The 18,080-nt window shown below is 44.2% G+C and overlaps 1 protein-coding gene and 1 pseudogene across 3 annotated transcripts; one reads left to right on the top strand and one right to left on the bottom strand.

Annotated features, from left to right (window-relative positions):
- The first annotated feature begins 877 nt into the window (after nt 1–877).
- Nucleotides 878–16,727, top strand: TVP23C (trans-golgi network vesicle protein 23 homolog C). Of its 3 annotated transcripts, none has more exons than XM_066614856.1 (7): nt 878–963; nt 6,993–7,075; nt 9,285–9,429; nt 11,444–11,533; nt 13,774–13,905; nt 13,998–14,126; nt 14,410–16,727. In XM_066614856.1, exons 1-7 carry the CDS (start codon nt 952–954, stop codon nt 14,440–14,442), a joined length of 624 nt encoding a protein of 207 aa, XP_066470953.1. In that variant the 5' UTR covers nt 878–951; the 3' UTR covers nt 14,443–16,727. The 3 variants fall into 3 exon arrangements, with proteins under 3 accessions (XP_066470953.1, XP_066470954.1, XP_066470956.1); XM_066614857.1 differs by lacking the exon at nt 878–963 and adding an exon at nt 1,110–1,375; XM_066614859.1 differs by lacking the exon at nt 878–963 and adding an exon at nt 1,551–1,601.
- On the bottom strand, nt 10,309–10,433 carry LOC136642963 (5S ribosomal RNA; annotated as a pseudogene).
- Nucleotides 16,728–18,080: the final 1,353 nt, after the last annotated feature.

Raw genomic sequence — 18,080 nt, 5'->3', positions numbered from 1 at the left:
CACAAACTCCTGCCTTTGTGGTTGCCTTGTGTTAGGAGAGGGGACACATTACTGCCTGGTAGTCACATCTGCATGAAGAAGACTACATTGCTGCCTATGGCTGCCATCCTGTCCACACCTACCTGGGAGTAAACCCCATTGCCTATAATGGGACTTAATTCTGAGTAGAAATGCATAGGATAGAGACATATAGCCCAATCCTATGCACGTCTACTCAGAAGTAATTCCCATTATAGTCAATGGGCTTTACTCCCAGGTAGGTGTGGACAGGATGGCAGCCTCAGAGCCCACTCTTATGCATGTTTACTCAGAAGTAAGTCCCATTAGAGTCAATGGGTCTTACTCCCAGGTAAGTGTGGACAGGACTGCAGCCTCAGGGCACAAGCCTATGTGTGTCTACTCAGAAGTAAGTCCCATTATAGTCAATGGGCTTTACTCCCAGGTAGGTGTGGATAGGATGGCAGCCACAGGCTGCAAAAACAAACCCTTCCAGAAGTTTCTAGTCTTACAGCCCCATCCTATGCATGTCTACTCAGAAGTAAGTCCCATGAGAGTCAATGGGGCTTACTCCCAGGTAACTGTGCATGGATTGCAGCCTCAGTTGCAATCCTGTGCACACTTACCTGGGAGTAAGCCCCATTGAACACAGTGAGACTTGCTTCTGAGTAGGCGTGTGCGCCAGCACACTGACCTCACCACACACGTCGCTGAAGCTCCAGCCCTGCCTAGAACTTCCGCCCGGTTCCAAAGGCGAAGGCTGCACTCTGCGTTGGGCTTTCATCATAGAGACCCACGCCAGCGCCTAGAGTGACCCCACTGTACGGCTTTCCGTCGTACCGGAAGTGTGGCGCTCTGTGGGCTCTCTATGGTGCCAGCGCGACCGTCTCAGGGCCATGACGTCACCCGCGTTGTCTGGTGGCTGGCGTTGTGACGTGGAGGAAGGCGGAAGCGATGCTACGGCAGGTGGGAGTCAGGGGCGCGCGGGAGGGGGCCTCCTGCGCGGGAGGGGCAGCGCTTCCAGTTGCCAGGGGTGGGGGGGGGAGACTCGATGGGGGGTCTCTTGCCAGAGGCTGCAGGTGCTGGGTGGATGCCTGGCTGCTGAGGAGCCGGGAGCCCAACCCTGTGCCTGTCTCCTCAGAAGTAAGCCCCATTCTAGTCAAGGGGACTTACTCCCAGGAAAGTGTGGAGAGGCTTGTAGCCTCAGAGCCCAACCCTCTGCTTGTCTACTCAGAAGTCAGCCCCATTCTAGTTAGTGGGGCTTACTCCCAGGAAAGTGTGGAGAGGATTGCAGCCTGGGTCATCTATACACCCCGACTTGGTTGTGTCTCCTGGGTGTACAAAGCTAACAGCCCAGCCTGGGATTGTCCACTCAGGAGTAAGTCTCATGGATTTCAGTGCGTAGGATCGCAGCCCTGGAAAGGGGTTTTTTAAGGCAGGGTTGGTTTCTTCTAAGGTGGTGATTCCGAACCTGTGGTCTGTGGACCACAATTAGTCCATGAGACCCTGAGAAGTGGTCCGTGAGGTCTCAGGGGAAAAAGGATGGTTGCCTTCTGTCACTTCCAGCACCTCACTGAGAGAGCATTGCCCCAGGAACCACTGAAGTAAGTGTTGGCTGTGGTTGTGGGCAGTCCCTTCTCCGCCCTCTCTTCTGGTCTGTGAAGGAGTGCTGGCCTGGAGAGAAACTTCCCCATGGACCATCAGAGAGGGTGGAGGACCAACAGAGGCAGAGAATGGACTGTCCATATCCTACGCTCCCAGTGTCTCATTGAGCACTGCCCCATGGACTACCAAATTTAATTGTATCTTTATGTGTGCAGGGGGTGGTAGGGTTGCATGTGGTCCATAACAATTCCAGTTTTTACCTCAGTGGTCCACAGGCTCCCAAAGGTTGGGAATCACTGTTCTAGGGCGTCACGACACACTTTGGCTGTAGTGTAATGTGTGATTACTTGGGGTAAATCCTATCAAACTTGGGGATATTAACTTTGGTATTTTTAGCTCTGAGTAAGGATGTATAATATCAAGTGGTAAACTTTCTGTTCTATGCTAGCACTTCTGTAGCTTCTGGCTTTTGTAGTATCATCTTCCAGATGGTCTGGGTTAAGAACATAAGAAGAGCCCTGCTGGATCAGGCCATAGGCCCATCTAGTCCAGCTTCCTGTATCTCACAGCGGCCCACCAAATGCCCCAGGGAGCACACAAGACAACAAGAGACCTGCACCCTGGTGCCCAGGGTTTTGGCTAGGCTAAGCACCTGTTCAGTTTCAGAGTACTGTATTAATGTAATCTGAAATTGGAGCTGTTAACATTCTGACACAGAGCAATGTAAAGGACAGTGAAAGACCTCTTCAGTTATCCTTTCAAATAATACTGTGTTAAATACAGTGTGACTCTTGAGATGCATCATAAGAACATAAGAACAGCCCCACTGGATCAGGCCATAGGCCCATCTAGTCCAGCTTCCTGTATCTCACAGCGGCCCACCAAATGCCCCAGGAAGCACACCAGATAACAAGAGACCTCATCCTGGTGCCCTCCCTTGCATCTGGCATTCTGACATAACCCATTTCTAAAATCAGGAGGTTGCGCATACACATCATGGCTTGTACCCCATAATGGATTTTTCCTCCAGAAACTTGTCCAATCCCCTTTTAAAGGCGTCTAGGCTAGACGCCAGCACCACATCCTGTGGCAAGGAGTTCCATAGACCGACCACACGCTGAGTAAAGAAATATTTTCTTTTGTCTGTCCTAACCCGCCCAACACTCAACTTTAGTGGATGTCCCCTGGTTCTGGTATTATGTGAGAGTGTAAAGAGCATCTCCCTATCCACTCTGTCCATCCCCTGCATAATTTTGTATGTCTCAATCATGTCCCCCCTCAGGCATCTCTTTTCTAGGCTGAAGAGGCCCAAACGCCATAGCCTTTCCTCATAAGGAAGGTGCCCCAGCCCCGTAATCATCTTAGTCGCTCTCTTTTGCACTTTTTCCATTTCCACTATGTCTTTTTTGAGATGCGGCGACCAGAACTGGACACAATACTCCAGGTGTGGCCTTACCATAGATTTGTACAACGGCATTATAATACTAGCCGTTTTGTTCTCAATACCCTTCCTAATGATCCCAAGCACAGAATTGGCCTTCTTCACTGCCGCCGCACATTGGGTCGACACTTTCATCGACCTGTCCACCACCACCCCAAGATCTCTCTCCTGATCTGTCACAGACAGCTCAGAACCCATCAGCCTATATGTGAAGTTTTGATTTTTTGCCCCAATGTGCATGACTTTACACTTACTGATACTGAAGCGCATCTGCCATTTTGCTGCCCATTCTGCCAGTCTGGAGAGATCCTTCTGGAGCTCCTCACAAGCACTTCTGGTCTTCACCACTTGGAAATGTTTGGTGTCGTCTGCAAACTTAGCCACTTCACTGCTCAACCCTGTCTCCAGGTCATTTATGAAGAGGTTGAAAAGCACCGGTCCCAGGACAGATCCTTGGGGCACACCGCTTTTCACCTCTCTCCATTGTGAAAATTGCCCATTGATACCCACTCTCTGTTTCCTGGCCTCCAACCAGTTCTCAATCCACGAGAGGACCTGTCCTCTAATTCCCTGACTGTGGAGTTTTTTCAGTAGCCTTTGGTGAGGGACCGTGTCAAACGCCTTCTGAAAGTCCAGATATATAATGTCCACGGGTTCTCCCACATCCACATGCCTGTTGACCTTTTCAAAGAATTCTATAAGGTTTGTGAGGCAAGACTTACCCTTACAGAAGCCATGCTGACTCTCCCTCAGCAAGGCCTGTTCGTCTATGTGTTTTGAGATCCTATCTTTGATGAGGCATTCCATCATCTTACCCGGTATGGATGTTAGGCTGACCGGCCTATAGTTTCCCGGGTCCCCCCTCTTTCCCTTTGTAAAAATAGGCATGACATTTGCTATCCTCCAATCTTCTGGCACCGTGGCCGTTTTGAGGGACAAGTTGCATACCTTAGTCAAGAGATCTGCAACTTCATTCTTCAATTCCTTAATAACTCTTGGGTGGATGCCATCAGGGCTCGGTGACTTATTGATCTTTAATTTATCAATGAGGTCTGAAACTTCTTCTCTTTTAACCTCTATCTGACTTAACTCCTCGGTCAGGAGGGGCCGTTCGGGCAGCGGTATCTGCCCGGGGTCTTCTGCCGTGAAGACAGATGCAAAGAACTCATTTAATTTCTCTGCCATCTCTAAGTCTCCTTTTATCTCCCCTTTCCCTCCCTCACCATCCAGAGGGCCAACCGCTTCTCTGGCGGGTTTCCTGCTTCTAACATATTTGAAGAAGCTTTTATTATTCCCCTTAATGTTGCTGGCCATGCGTTCCTCATAGTCTCGCTTGGCCTCCCGTATCACCTTCTTACATTTCTCTTGCCACAGTTTATGTTCCTTTTTATTCTCCTCATGAGGGCAAGACTTCCATTTACGGAAGGAAGCTTCCTTGCCCTTCACAGCCTCTCTGACTTGGCTGGTTAGCCATGCGGGCACCCTCCTGGATTTAGTGGAACCCTTCTTTCTTTGCAGTATACACCTCTGCTGGGCCTCTATTACTGTTGTTTTAAGCATCCTCCATGCACTCTTTTTTGAGAGAGATTGGACTCTTTTTACCCTCCCTTTCAGCCTCCTTCTAACCAGCCTCCTCATTTGGGGGAAGTCTGCCCGTCGGAAGTCAAGGGTTTTTGTTAGAGATTTGCCTGGTATTCTTCCCCCAATGTGCACGTCAAAACGGATCGCAGCATGATCACTGTTCCCCAATGGCTCAGTAACGTTTACATCTCTAACCAGGTCCTGCATACTGCACAATATTAAATCCAGAGTCACCTGTCCTCTGGTGGGCTCCGTGACTAGCTGTTCTAAGCCACATTTAGCACGTCAAGAAATCCGGTTTCCTTATCGTGACCGGAACACAAATTGACCCAGTCAATATGAGGATAATTGAAGTCCCCCATGATTACAACCTTGTCCCTCTTTGTCACCTCCCTGATCTGTTTCCTCATTTCAAGGTCCCCATCCGATTTCTGGTCTGGAGGACGATAGCACGCCCCCAGTATTACATCGCTGCACAAGCCTGGTAATTTAACCCACAGAGATTCTACAGTGGACCCACCTCATCTCTACTTTGCTGGATTCTATCCCTTCCTTAGCATAAAGGGCCACCCCACCTCCAACACGCCCCTGCCTGTCCCTCCTGTAGAGTTTATAGCCCGGGATTGTGGTATCCCACTGATTCTCCGCATTCCACCAGGTTTCCGTTATGCCCACTATGTCAATGTTTTCCCTTGTCACCAGACATTCCAGTTCTCCCACCTTTGCTCATAGACTTCGGGCATTCGCATAAAAGCATTTGTACATGGAATGCCCTAGGATGGGCTGCTTATTCGCTCCTTTGTCCCCGCATCCTCTCATTGTGCCAAACCATCTATCACATCCCATCACGCTACCTTTCCCAATTTCTTCTCCTACTCTGCCTTTGCCTTGTTGTTCTCTAACCTCCCCATCCTCATCCCATAGGGATGAGGAGTCCCAAACCGGATGCCCCTCGGCTCCTGTCAGCCTTCCCCCAGGGATCAGTTTAAAAGCTGCTCTGCCACCTTTTTAATGTTATGCGCCAGCAGTCTGGTTCCATTCTGGTTCAAGTGGAGCCCGTCCCTCTTGTACAGGCCCTGCTTGTCCCAAAACGTTCCCCAGTGCCTAACGAATCTAAACCCCTCCTCCCTACACCACCGTCTCATCCACGCATTGAGACCCCTGATCTCCGCCTGCCTAGCTGGCCCTGCGCGTGGAACAGGTAGCACTTCAGAGAATGCTACCTTTGAGGTCTTGGCTTTCAGCTTCCTGCCTAAAAGCCTAAATTTGGCCTCCAGGACCTCCCAGCTACACTTGCCCACGTCGTTGGTGCCGACATGCACCACAGCTGCTTCTTCTCCCCCAGCACTGTCTACTAGCCTGTCTAGATGAGAAGGAAGGAGCTTGTTTGTGTGAGTGTTTTTTTTAAATGAGTATCATCTGTTCTGTAGGATTGCATTTTTTGAAATAATGCTAGATTAGGGGTGTGATCTGGAAAGGCAACTAACACCAGTGAACTAAGAGAGCTCAATTAACTTAGAGGACCATGCGTTGCAATTCAAGTCACAACAGGCTTTTAATAAAAAAGATCTTTTTTTTTTAACTATTAACTAAACAAAATGGAGATCAGATGTCTGAACTGGCTTGCCTGCCCATGATCTCACCAGTGATTCTGTCTGGGTTCCCTAATATCAGAGAGATACTCATGCTTAGCTTCTCAAAATATGTGTATTTGATCCTTCAGTTGTTTGTGGTGACAGTGGGATTAAGAAGTCTAATTTAGTCCCACTGTTTAAAAGTGCTTCCTCGCATCTCTGTAGGTGAACTTCATGTAGAAAAAATATATTTAAAACAGGCTTGTCCGCAGAGTCCTGCCTGTGGATTTGTAATGAATGTCCCGTATGTTTTAGCTAGCTTTTAAATAAAAGTAGCATAACACCAAAATCTCTATATAGGTATCTTTTCCAGATTGTAAAAGGAGTGTGTGAAAATTTAAAACTTGGAATGAATAGACGTAGAAGGGAAGTCTGTTATTAACTTACTTTTTCATTCCTTATTATTGTAATGCATAAAGCAGCTATCAAAATTAAACAGATGTGCTTATGCCTCATTGTTTTTAATATGCTCACATTGATTTACTCACTCAGGTAAAACGGATTAAATCCGCCACCTGAATTTTGTGGCTCTAGTTCTCACTGCAGTACAGTGATGTTTCTCATAGAAATTCAGTTGTATATCAATGCTTGGAGAGACTCATTTTCATCATGTCTAGTTAAATTGTTAAATTGGTTTCTTTATTTTAAAATGAAGCTTTCTGTCTTGGCCTTCCTTGGCTTTGTGCTAGGTTTAGTCCATCTCTCCAGTAACCCTTGTCCATTTACCTCTTCAGGACAGTAATGACGACACAGAAGATGTGTCACTCTTTGATGCTGATGATGAAATGTCCAGGAGACCCAAGAAATCAAAGATAAAGTAAGTGATTGCTAAAGTGGGTGCTGATATTCTACAGCAGAAAGGTTCTGAGCTGCCATATCAGACATACAACAAGCATGCCATCTCTTCCGATTTGTATATTCCTGTTATTTTAATAGGAGTGAATTTGGGAGTCTAAATGGTTGACCACTACCAGAATATTTATGTGTAGCATACTGATCAAAGCAAAAGTATTTTGGTCACTATAAGGGCTAGATTTGTTGTAAGAAATATGTATTTATTTAAAACATTTATACCCTTCCTTTCCAAATGCTTAAGGTGTCTTACAATACTCAATAAATATATAATACAAGATTTTTTTAAAAAATGTAAACATTAAAAATCTAAAACATAATTTAAAAGCCAGCACAGCAAACAATACAATAATTCTAAAATTCTAAAAATTCTAAAAACTCACAGGTGGTGGTAAGTAAAAAAACCAATACATAACAAGCTAAGCAGATATGTAAATACATGAAAAAAGTAAAACCCAAATAAAAACAAACCAGAATATCCAGCCCCTGAAAGCTAATTTAATAAAAATATTTTAGGCCTTGCCAGAAACTCTCTACTGAAGCGGCAGATTTTAAATTGTTTGACAATGAATGCCATAAAAGTGGTGCCAGAACCAAGATGATCCTGGGATATCTTGGGGGGAAAAAATAATGGTGGGCAGGGGCTTTTGTGCATATAGCTGTGGAAAATTCCCTTTCAGGGATGCCTGAGATGGAAGTGCTGTTGCTATGCTGGTCTGAAAATTGAAGAGGCCAGCATGAAACAGTGGAGTAGTCATCTTGTGACCCAACCCAGTGGTCTTCTCTATTCTGGAAAACTCTTAGAGTCAAACTACGGATGCAGTGTGTAAGAGGCTTTTGCTTTGATCAGTTTCATCGGGCGTGCTTTATTGCTTTTAAAACTATCTGATGCTTTGAAGATGATTCTTTTCTTACATGCTGTTTTTCTTCAGAAAATTACCCCATCCTGTGGAACTACGGTTTGCTTGCAAAACAGTGATTTCTTTGTCTCTTGCATCACTTCTGGAGCAGATGGCAACTTTGGTACATGCCTCTGACATCATGACCCACCAGCTTGGCAACTCCTACTAGACAATGCCTTCATCTATGTAGCTACCATGTAGAGTGGGCAGGCAATAACCAATGAACAGTTACATAGGTGCTAAGGCCCTTAAATGGAATGAAACCATATTTGGTGGCTTTGTGCCACCAATATGATGCTTGATTCCAACATTGGTAGGGCAAGGAAAAGAAGCAATGCCTGACTTTCTAGGCAGTCCTGCTTTTGCTAGCAATTGTGTTGTTACAGATTTATTTAGGGCCCAATCCAAACCTGAACTTGGGCTGAAGCAAGTCCTTCGTGCCAACCTGAGAGTGTCATAAAGGTACCATAAAGCACTTTTGGGCCACTCAAATGGGAGGTAGCTGGCCTCTCTGTGCTGCTGTGGGCCCAGGGCCACCACCTCAGGTGGCACAGATTTGAGTAGACCCATTGGGGCTGCTTCAGCGTGACATGGGCTAAGGGGAAAATTTTCCCTTGTGTAGGGCTGCACCGCTTTTGGCCCCAAACTTGCGCTGGATATAGCGCAGGCCTGCTGGCCTGCCTGCTTCCAGCGCATGTTAGGATTGTGCTGTTAGTGTCTGATTGTGTAATAGTGGACATTTATATTGTTCTGCTCTAGGAGCAGTAAGCTTTGGTTTGAACACTTTCTGATGCTAGTAGCTATGGCTACTTCTGTGAAATGCTCCGATCTTGAGTGGGCAAAGTAAAACTAATCAAATAAAATTGATGAGGAAGGAGCAACTCACTCATTGAACAGAGAACTGTTCCAGTATTTTGGTATCTGGTAGTGTTTGATAAACTTCTAACTTAGCACCACCTAAATAATTCAACTTTGTAGCTTATTGTGCTAAAAGGAAAGAGATGTATTTAACCGAACAGTTATGCTTATCTGCCCTTCTACTTTTAGTAAATTTTCAGGGAACTCTTGTTGGGGAGATTGAATTTATAAGCTGAAGAACCATATTTTCTACGTAGTCATATAAATGACATTGTGGTAGTGCTAATGGTCAAAGCATTGTTAATTTCTATGTAGTGGTGTTATCCTTGCAACAGCATATTATGGCTGAACCTTTGAGCAGAGTTAAATGTGGAAATTGATATGTATGTTTTTCTCTTATCACATCTTCCACAGACATCCAATAGCCTCCTTTTTCCACTTGTTCTTCCGAGTTAGTGCAATTGTTGTCTACTTACTCTGTGAACTGTTGAGCAACAGTTATATTGCCTGTATGGTGACAATCATCCTGCTTCTATCCTGTGACTTCTGGGCTGTGAAGGTAAATCATTTACTGGTACTCATGTATACTTTAAGATTCTTGTTACCAAAAAAGGGAAGTCTGATTGGGATGCAAGTCCCTGGATTTAAGCTGGGATTTGCTTTTTTAATTTCCTTAAATTCTGGGAGCAATCCTAACCCCTTCTATCAGTGCTTTCCAGCACTGACATAAGGGCAGTGCAGCTGTGAGGTAAGGGAACAAACATTCCCTGACTTTGAGGAGGCCTCCATGAGTGACACCCAACTGCAGGATGCAGCACATGCCCCATTGGCACCGCTATGCCAGTGCTGGAAAGCACTGACATAAGGGGTTAGGATTGCACCCTCAGTCATGTAAGGAAAGAGATCTCTTGCCGGTGTATTTGTTTTTTGTTGTGCTAACACTACCTCTGTGGAGAGGACAGACCCCTTTGAAGGGAACCAACTTTCTTTTGGGAGCACATTTTAAAACTAAAGCCACTCTAGGAATGGGCAGAACCTCTTGGTCACACTTTGTATTTAATTTGTTCTTGTGAATTAATAACTCTTTTGATTTTTCCATGTTAATAATAGACATTATTAGCACTGACATTAGGGCACGTGTGCCCAAAGGTCTCTAAATGTTACTGGGATTCTCAGAATAATGGAACATGTAATTCCCTTGTGCTAGAGGCATCAGAAATTTCAGAGCAGGCTAAATCCTAGGTGATGAGATTGGACCCTGTATGCTGTCCCTACAGAGTTAGCCAATAGGAGTCTATGGCAGAGAAGACCTACTCCCCATTGTCCAGGCCACAGTTTCCTCTAAGGTCTGTGATACATTCCAGTACATTGGAAGTCATAATGGAATACAGACATGCTGAATGGTTGGCAACCTTCAGTCTCAAAAGACTATGGTATAAGCCTACAGCACCCGGTATTCCCAGGTGGTCTCCCATCCAAGTACTAACCAGGCCTGACTCTGCTTAGCTTCCAAGATCAGACGAGATTGGGCATGTGCATATCATTCCTAGTTTTGATGCAGTCTGCAACTTGACATGGGGACTAGACTCTCTTTTCTGACCCCTTCATGCACCTGTAAAACTTTGTGGGAAGGGAGGCCTTGGTTATCAACTTGCACTGAAGTCTGAACTGCATGGGAATTACATTTCCCATGGTGACAAGAGTGTTGAGCATGTTTGGTATTATTCCAAGCCTCCAAGCAAACTGTGACCTGAAGGGTAAGAATCAGGTAATTCCTGCTTCAGGAGGAGCTATTCAGGTGGAGGAGCTGCAGAGGGAAGGGGAAATGGACAAAAATTACCCCTTTCTCGCACAGAAAGAGCTTTGTTCGCAAACAGGGAATATTTTAGGGTACAACCTGTTGTTCCATATGCCTAATCAAAATAGTTTCACAGTTTTGCCACTTAGTAGTGCTGCCAACACTATACATAACGTGCCCCAAGATGTTGCAGTATCAAAGACCAGCAGCAACCCATTCATGAAAGACAGAACTGCTCCAGGTCAGATTTTTGAGCACCCGAACATGCTTGAGTACTGAGTTGGCCTTCTGGAAGATGTGGAAACAACTTCCTAGGCCAGTCATGTAGCAGTGCCATATTTTTCAAGCAATTATTTGTTTTGTGTCATAAAAGTGTTGAATTGTTTTCATGACATTTGAAATTTCTTTCATGGAAAGAAAATGCCAATCTGACAATTCTTTGTGTTCATGTCCCTCCATATCAGTGTTGATATGTGAGGCTGCTTTGTGGTGTGGGTCAATTTGTCGTTATCAAGCCACCAGTTGCTGTGCTCTCAGTGGGATTGCCGAGAGTGTGGCCCAAAGACTTTGTAACTGAGTTGGCTGACAGAGACAGAGTTACAGGTGAACCAACAACTGCCTTTGGCTATATCATTGATCAGAACAAAACAATTGATGTCTTTTGCTCTTATAAAACAAGAAGTAGGCATTCATAATATTTCAGTTTAGGAAGCTGTGTGGTTACTTTCTCCAGGTATATACGTATTTTCATGCCATCTCTTATCTCTCTGTCTAGAACATCACAGGGAGGCTGATGGTTGGCCTCCGTTGGTGGAACCAGGTTGATGATGATGGCAAGAGCCACTGGGTGTTTGAAGCTAGGAAGGTAAATATTTCCCTGTTGTTGAGGGAGCTACAGAGTTGGTGGGCGCCATGATTGAAAGTGTCCTCCATTTCAGGGCGAACAAGGTAGCAACCTCCCCAGCAATAATTGATTTTGTTCTCTCTCTCTCTCTCTCTCTCTCTCTGTTCTTGTTATAAAGTCTCAGATGTAGCTTGTTCCATTTCCAGCTTCAGAGGCCACATTAGGAAACACATGCATTCTTCTACAATGGAATGAATGGCATCAATTCACTGGGCTTTAGCAGTGCACTGGAATTACTGTTGGGCATATTAGGGCCGTGCTAGTCTTAGAAGTGATGTCATTAACCTGAAAGCTAATGTCATGGAAGTGATGTCATGGCTGGAAGTGCTATCATCCATTTAGGCTTCAAACTGCAATCAGCCAAAAGTCCCATTATACCGTGCATTTGTACTGTTGTTTTGCATAGCTTGGAATTCAAACATTCCAGCTCGGAAGTCAAAGCAGAACGCAGACTTGGATTCTTGTTCAAACACAGCCCTCCTTGATTTCCAGCATCCCATCTTCCCACCTATTTACGGCAAAGCACCATGCCTCCCTCCCACTGGAAGCTCGCCCTGCCCAGTAGCTGTGCACCCTGTATTTTCAGCTCTGTATGTTCAATGTTGGCTGAGCTTGGTGCTTCACAACCCACCTGAAATTAACTTGTGACCCACCTAGTGGGTGCTGACCCGGTTTGAGAAACACTGAGGCACAGCTTGCTTGAGCGTGCACTACTAAGGATAGCTATACAAACCTGCAGTTACCAGCCAAGTTGACTCTGAGGAGAGCTTCTTTGCCACCTCAGGCATGTCAGTTTTATTTGGGCCACTGCAGAGCTGGTGTTGCCTGTCCCTTAACTGTGGAGATTGAAAGTGGACTGGAAGGTCACATTCTTCCCCATCGCAAGTCACTCTCCTTTTACATGAGAACTTTCTCTGGTTAGGACAGCAAGAAACAGATTCTAAAGTCGTAGGGGGCATTTAATCATAACTAGATTATGACTTCGGACATGCTGTGGGAGAGATGTGTGTACCTGTGCTCCTTCCTAATGCACTGAGAATGGACTGGTTTTATTAAACCAATCATTTGTTAATGTTGGTGCCTAGCAAATACTTAACTATGGTTAAAGCTAGCAAGGGGAATCTGCACGCAATAAGGGAGGCACAGGGAGCATGCTCTCACAGCCTGCTATAAATCCTTTAACCATGTTTGTGAGACTGGCTGCACGACACTTACACAAGCCTTTTGTTATTGTACCATGTCTGTGGTGCTTTACGAATAACAAGAAGATATGAATAACAAGAGCCAGGATTATGTAGTGGTTCAGGAGTTGAATTTAGACCTGGAAGATCTAGGTTCAAATCCCCATTCAGCCATGAAGCTTCCTGGGTGACCTTGATTCAGCCATTGTCTCTCAGCCTCACCTGCCTCACAGTGAGAACAAAAGGGAGGAGAAACTATGTAAACCACCCCAAGCTCCTTAGAGAAAGGGTGGTATAAAAATGTGGGGGGGAAAAAATAAGTTGGGTCCCTTCCCACAATTTGAAATTGATACAAGGGAGACAACAGAGAGAGGAGAGGGAAGTGGAAGCAGGAATAGCAGTGGAAGGGCAACATGCAGTTGTTTTCAGGTACGTAACTTGGGCTAGTAGGGTATGTGGACCATTAGTAGGGTGACTGGACCAAAGGCATTGCAGAGACAGTTGGCTCAGTGACAGTTACACTCTTAATAGCAAGGGTTTGATGGAGTTGTTCTCCTTCCTCACTGATGCCCATGGTGGCTTTATATGTAAGGAATGTCCTTCTGTTGGGCACATCAACTGTTTCGCACCACTTCAATTCATGCAGCTCAGTTTGAAAGATTGTAGTAAGACTTCCAATATAAAATGAAATATCCTATTACCTTATACAAAAGAGATACCTGTGGTAATTATTGGTATGTTGCCTAAGTACTGTTTCTCAGGCTGTTATGTTTGCTGGTCTTTTAGCAGAGGTGGTTGAAATTAATTAGTCCTCATTTTAGGTGCCCTAGAATATGCGCTTTGTAGGTGAAAGGAAGCCTCTTTCTCCCTCTTTTCAGTGAGAAAAGACTATGAAAACCTTAAGATGCATGCTGTCCTTATCATATGACTTGTCCACAGAATTCCTGATCCAGAAGACTGTCATAGACTGTCATAGTGGGCAAGCTGCATGAATACATTTCTTTCTCTTTACATTCTTAGGCATCTGCTTGGGGGAAAAAAGCCTCATCAGAAGCAGAGTCCAGGATCTTCTGGTTAGGACTGATCATGTGCCCTTTGCTTTGGGTGATCTTTGCCTTCAGCGCCCTGTTTTCCTTCAAAGTGAAGTGGTTGGTGAGTTGAGCACCTGACACACTCCTGACGAAGCTCATTCTGTTAAGTGCAGACTGCACTGTGACCCCATCGTGTGTCTTCTTCCTTCATAGGCCATTGTGATTATGGGTGTAGCTCTGCAAGGGGCCAATCTCTATGGCTATATCCGTTGCAAAGTGGGTAGCAGGAAGAACTTGACCAGTGTGGCAACCTCCTTTCTTGGCAAGCAGCTGCTGCGGCAGGTACTTAAGATTTTGTTGATATGGTCATCTTTCTTGCTCCCCTTGTAGGCTTTGGTACAGATCATTTGACTTCTCATTCTCTACTTTACCATTCTGCATGCTGCAATTTGTCCTTTTTTCCTTATATTTACCTTGCCTGCTTTGTACGTTCTCTTTTTCAAATCACAGTATTGGGAATATTTTTTTGTAGGGATAGGGTTGATTTGGCTTCCTGATCTGCTTTTCCCCCACAGTCTGGCTTCAGTCTGTTCAGGGCTGATGCTCCTTTTCCTTTCTTTTACAGACTGCTTCCAAAGAAGACGAGGCAGTATCCTGAAGATAATGAAGACTCCCTAATTTTCATTTTGATTTTTTTCCTGGAGAATGAGAAGTGTTCTCTTGGGCCCTTGTACAGGAGAGTAATAATCTGTGTGTGGATTTTTTAAATTAAATGCATCTTATAGAAACTCAAGTTACCTTTCATTACTTACAGCATAATTTTTAGAGCCCTTCCTGTTACTTTATGTAGCTGGTAGACTCTTCTGTTGAAAAAGTTACACTTGTACTTAGGTCGAATGCCTTGATGGCAGAGAGTGGCTATTTAAGCTGCTGCATTCCTTAAATGCCATAAGCTTTGCTGTGACATTCTAGGCGGTCCCCAAAACTGTTTGCTCAGGAAGCTCCATAGTTAAGGAGTTGAGCAGTCTGCCATAGTCTGCAAACCTCTGAATATGATCTTGAGTACAGATTCTGTTATATTTGCAGAATTGCAATTGTTCTGGGTTTCATTTCTTGAAAGCAAATTTCTCGCCTTCGGGGCAGAGAGGAGAACTTGAAAAGCACTTGAGCCATTTCTATTAAAGGGCTACAGTGGAGGTTTGGTAAGGCTTCCAGTTTTGCAGTGATAGTAACTGCAAAACCAATTCCAGCTAAGAATTTAGCTTTCCTGCTTGCAGGACCTAGGTTTTGTAATGTGCATTTTTATTCTTCTTGTTGGGTGCAGGCACACTCCTGCCAAATGCTCACCCTTCAGTGTTGCTTTCTGAAGAAGATTTGGCTCTAGTGATTTAGGTACAGTCCCTCCCTGGGATTACCTAGGAACTTCTTATTTGTTTCATAATTTACCCAGATGGCCAAGAACATAAGCAGGCAGAGAAATGTGTTTGCGCCCTGATAAACCTTTGTGGAATCTTAGTAGGACCAGTGGAAGATTTAGTGTATCTGGCAACCCTTTGAGAGATCCATTTCCAAGATTGAAATAGATAAAGTTTACTGTAGGTAGTAATCTGTAGAAAGTGAAGAACAGTAACTGATGTGTAAATGACAGTCTTTTATTTCCAGGTGCTTGCCACAGGACATAGCTGACCAGTGTGTTAGTCTATACTTTGCTACGGTGTATCGGTATGCTTGACTTTACAGATGCTTCCTTCTGTCATGGATTCATGATGTTGCCAAGGTTTGATTCACGCACTGCCCCAGCATGTACAGGCCACACACACTGGGGCTTAGGTAAGAGCCTGGGTCCTGCATATGCACATGTCTCATTATACAAACAGACCATGCTCTGAACAGAGGTTTATGCACATACAGTCCAAAGTATGCCCTGCTATTGTGATCCATCTACTTTTTGGGGGCAGTGAATATATTGTGTAAATGAGGTGTGGTTGTGTGAAAATATATGTCATCTAGGCCCTGGTTCATACAAAACGTGCATGGCAGAGATGCATGCAAATCTCCTCTGCAGTCATCTGACAGCTGGCCCTAAATTGCTAGTAAGATGAACATTGGACCATTTTTAAAAAAAATATGTGCAACTTGAAAGTGGGAGGTTTTAAACAAGGTAGCGGGGCTTATTCAATATCTGTCTCAGCTCAAGGAAGAAGCAAGACTATGCTTACCCAGTAATGTGCATGTACAGCTATAGGCTTAGTTCATTCAGGGATAGGATTATAGCAATTTCTGGCAAACTGTCCTTTTAAAATTGCACATTTTCTTCCCTTTGCTGTTACTGATTCAGAGGAGTCATACGAATCTTGCCCTTCACTTTTATTAACCCTAGTGCTTTATGCATACAGTCCTGCAATTGAGCTCTTATTTTATTATAGAAGAAAGTTGCATTCAAGTGGGGGTTACATCTGTATTATTTAATTACTGTTATGAAAAAGTGGCAAGATATGCTCAGTAGACAAGCTTTGATGATAAATAAAAATTAATGAAATGTTGCTAAGCTTTTATATTGAAAAGAAGAATGTGTCGGCAGGACTATATGATAAGGATTTATAGTCCACGTTTGCATTTTGTTTAGATCTTTGAATTGTGTAAGGGTTGGGTTTTTCTCCTGGAAATACTAAAGTCATGTCAACTGAAAAAATCTCGGTCCTGCATTGTGCATGTTTGAAGCTCTTTGAATTAATGTTTTCAGAGAAATATATTTTTATAAAGATATGTAATGGAATAAGATGGATTTGTGGTCAGGCAACTTTTGTCTGCATTGATGTATAAATTGAACTGATGATTAACAAGTTACATTTTCAACCAGATCTCCTCTTCCTTTGTCTGTTTTGCTTGCTGTTTGTGTGTTCTCCAGCATCCAAAAACACATAAAAAAATGTAAACCCTGAGCTTCTTGGCACTGGTGTACTGTATGAGATTTTAGGCAACCTGACCTTGATTTTCATGAACACACTTCGCTGTATCAGCGACATCAGGTGCTGACTTACGTTTTTGAGTAACTTTCACAGACCTGTCTCCAACAGATCCTTCATATCTCTTTAACTGCAGTGCTTTCAGTGGTGCGAGCTCACATATTCTGTGGTGAGCTGTCAAGAGTAAAGTACAAAATGATGTACCTCCACATGTGTGTTCCTGGACATCCTTCATAATATATGCCATATATGAATATTTATGAAGAAGGAGGGCTTATCTTTTGAATATAGAATGGTTGCGACCCATTTGCACATTTCCCTTACTCATCTCCTGCTTGATGTAACCTACATTGCATGGGATGAGCCTCTACAGTTTCTTAATACAAAGAATAAATTGATAGGTGACAGTGATTTCTTCTTTGTCACAACAGATCAGGCACATCTATGCCTTTATTCTTTTTTAAAGTGTTCCCTGTTTTCTTTCAGTGGCTACTTTTGATAGAATCACCTTGGCTTCCTTCTGGACTGTAGAACGGTATCATTTAGTTGTGGGAACTACAGTCTTAAAAGTTGAAACAGACTGCAGAGATGCCTTGTGACAGCTTCATGTCCCAGGACACCATGTAACTATTTCAAGCCTATCTAAGACTATGGGTCCCACCATCTGCAAGTGGTGGCTACACAATCCAACTATCCAGAGGGACAGCAAAAGGGTTCCAGCAACTGTACTGAGTCCCACAATGCCAGGTTCTGAGAAAATACTCTACAGAATAGTGGCCTTCCTGAGTAGACTCTCATTCACTCATTTGGTGAGCCAACTGTGTTCCATGGCAACCATATATCCCATCCTTCCTCCACTCCTTTGGAGGTGGCACCTTTGAGTAACCTCCAAGAGTGTAGCCATGTGAATCTGTTGCAGCAGTGAGTCTTATAGCCCCTTAAAAATAGGTTGGTTTGTTTTGGTATAAGTTTCAATTGATGACAGTTTGAAATGTATGCCTACTTGACAAGTACTCCAATATTATTCAGCTGTAATACAGGAAAACTATATTCTAAAATGCATTATTGATGCCATAAAATCTTTACCTCCGAAGTTCAGTAGTGCAGTTTAAAAATGCAGTACTGTACAACTTCCTGCAAGCATTTGGTTTTCTGAATTTTTGTCATCTGAGCTGGGTGCTGCTTATAGCGGAATTTGACGTATAGAGCCTTTGAAGCAGCAACCACAACGTTATCCCCACACTCCGAATACTATCTCCTGACATACAATCAGTATACTAAATTGACCCAAAGAAGCACCCATAGGGAGATGTTTAGCAGTGGTCACGTG

Source organism: Tiliqua scincoides, chromosome 2 (assembly GCF_035046505.1).
Source record: "Tiliqua scincoides isolate rTilSci1 chromosome 2, rTilSci1.hap2, whole genome shotgun sequence".
NCBI classification, from domain to species: domain Eukaryota; kingdom Metazoa; phylum Chordata; class Lepidosauria; order Squamata; family Scincidae; genus Tiliqua; species Tiliqua scincoides.
Note: the sequence above shows the minus strand (reverse complement) of the source record. Positions and strands in the feature narration are given on the sequence as shown.

Excerpts from the sequence above, each read along its gene's own strand:
- TVP23C (XM_066614856.1), top strand. Across the intron at positions 9,430-11,443 it reads GTGACTTCTGGGCTGTGAAG|AACATCACAGGGAGGCTGAT; the intron begins GTAAATCATTTA and ends CTCTCTGTCTAG. Across the intron at positions 13,906-13,997 it reads CCTTCAAAGTGAAGTGGTTG|GCCATTGTGATTATGGGTGT; the intron begins GTGAGTTGAGCA and ends CTTCCTTCATAG.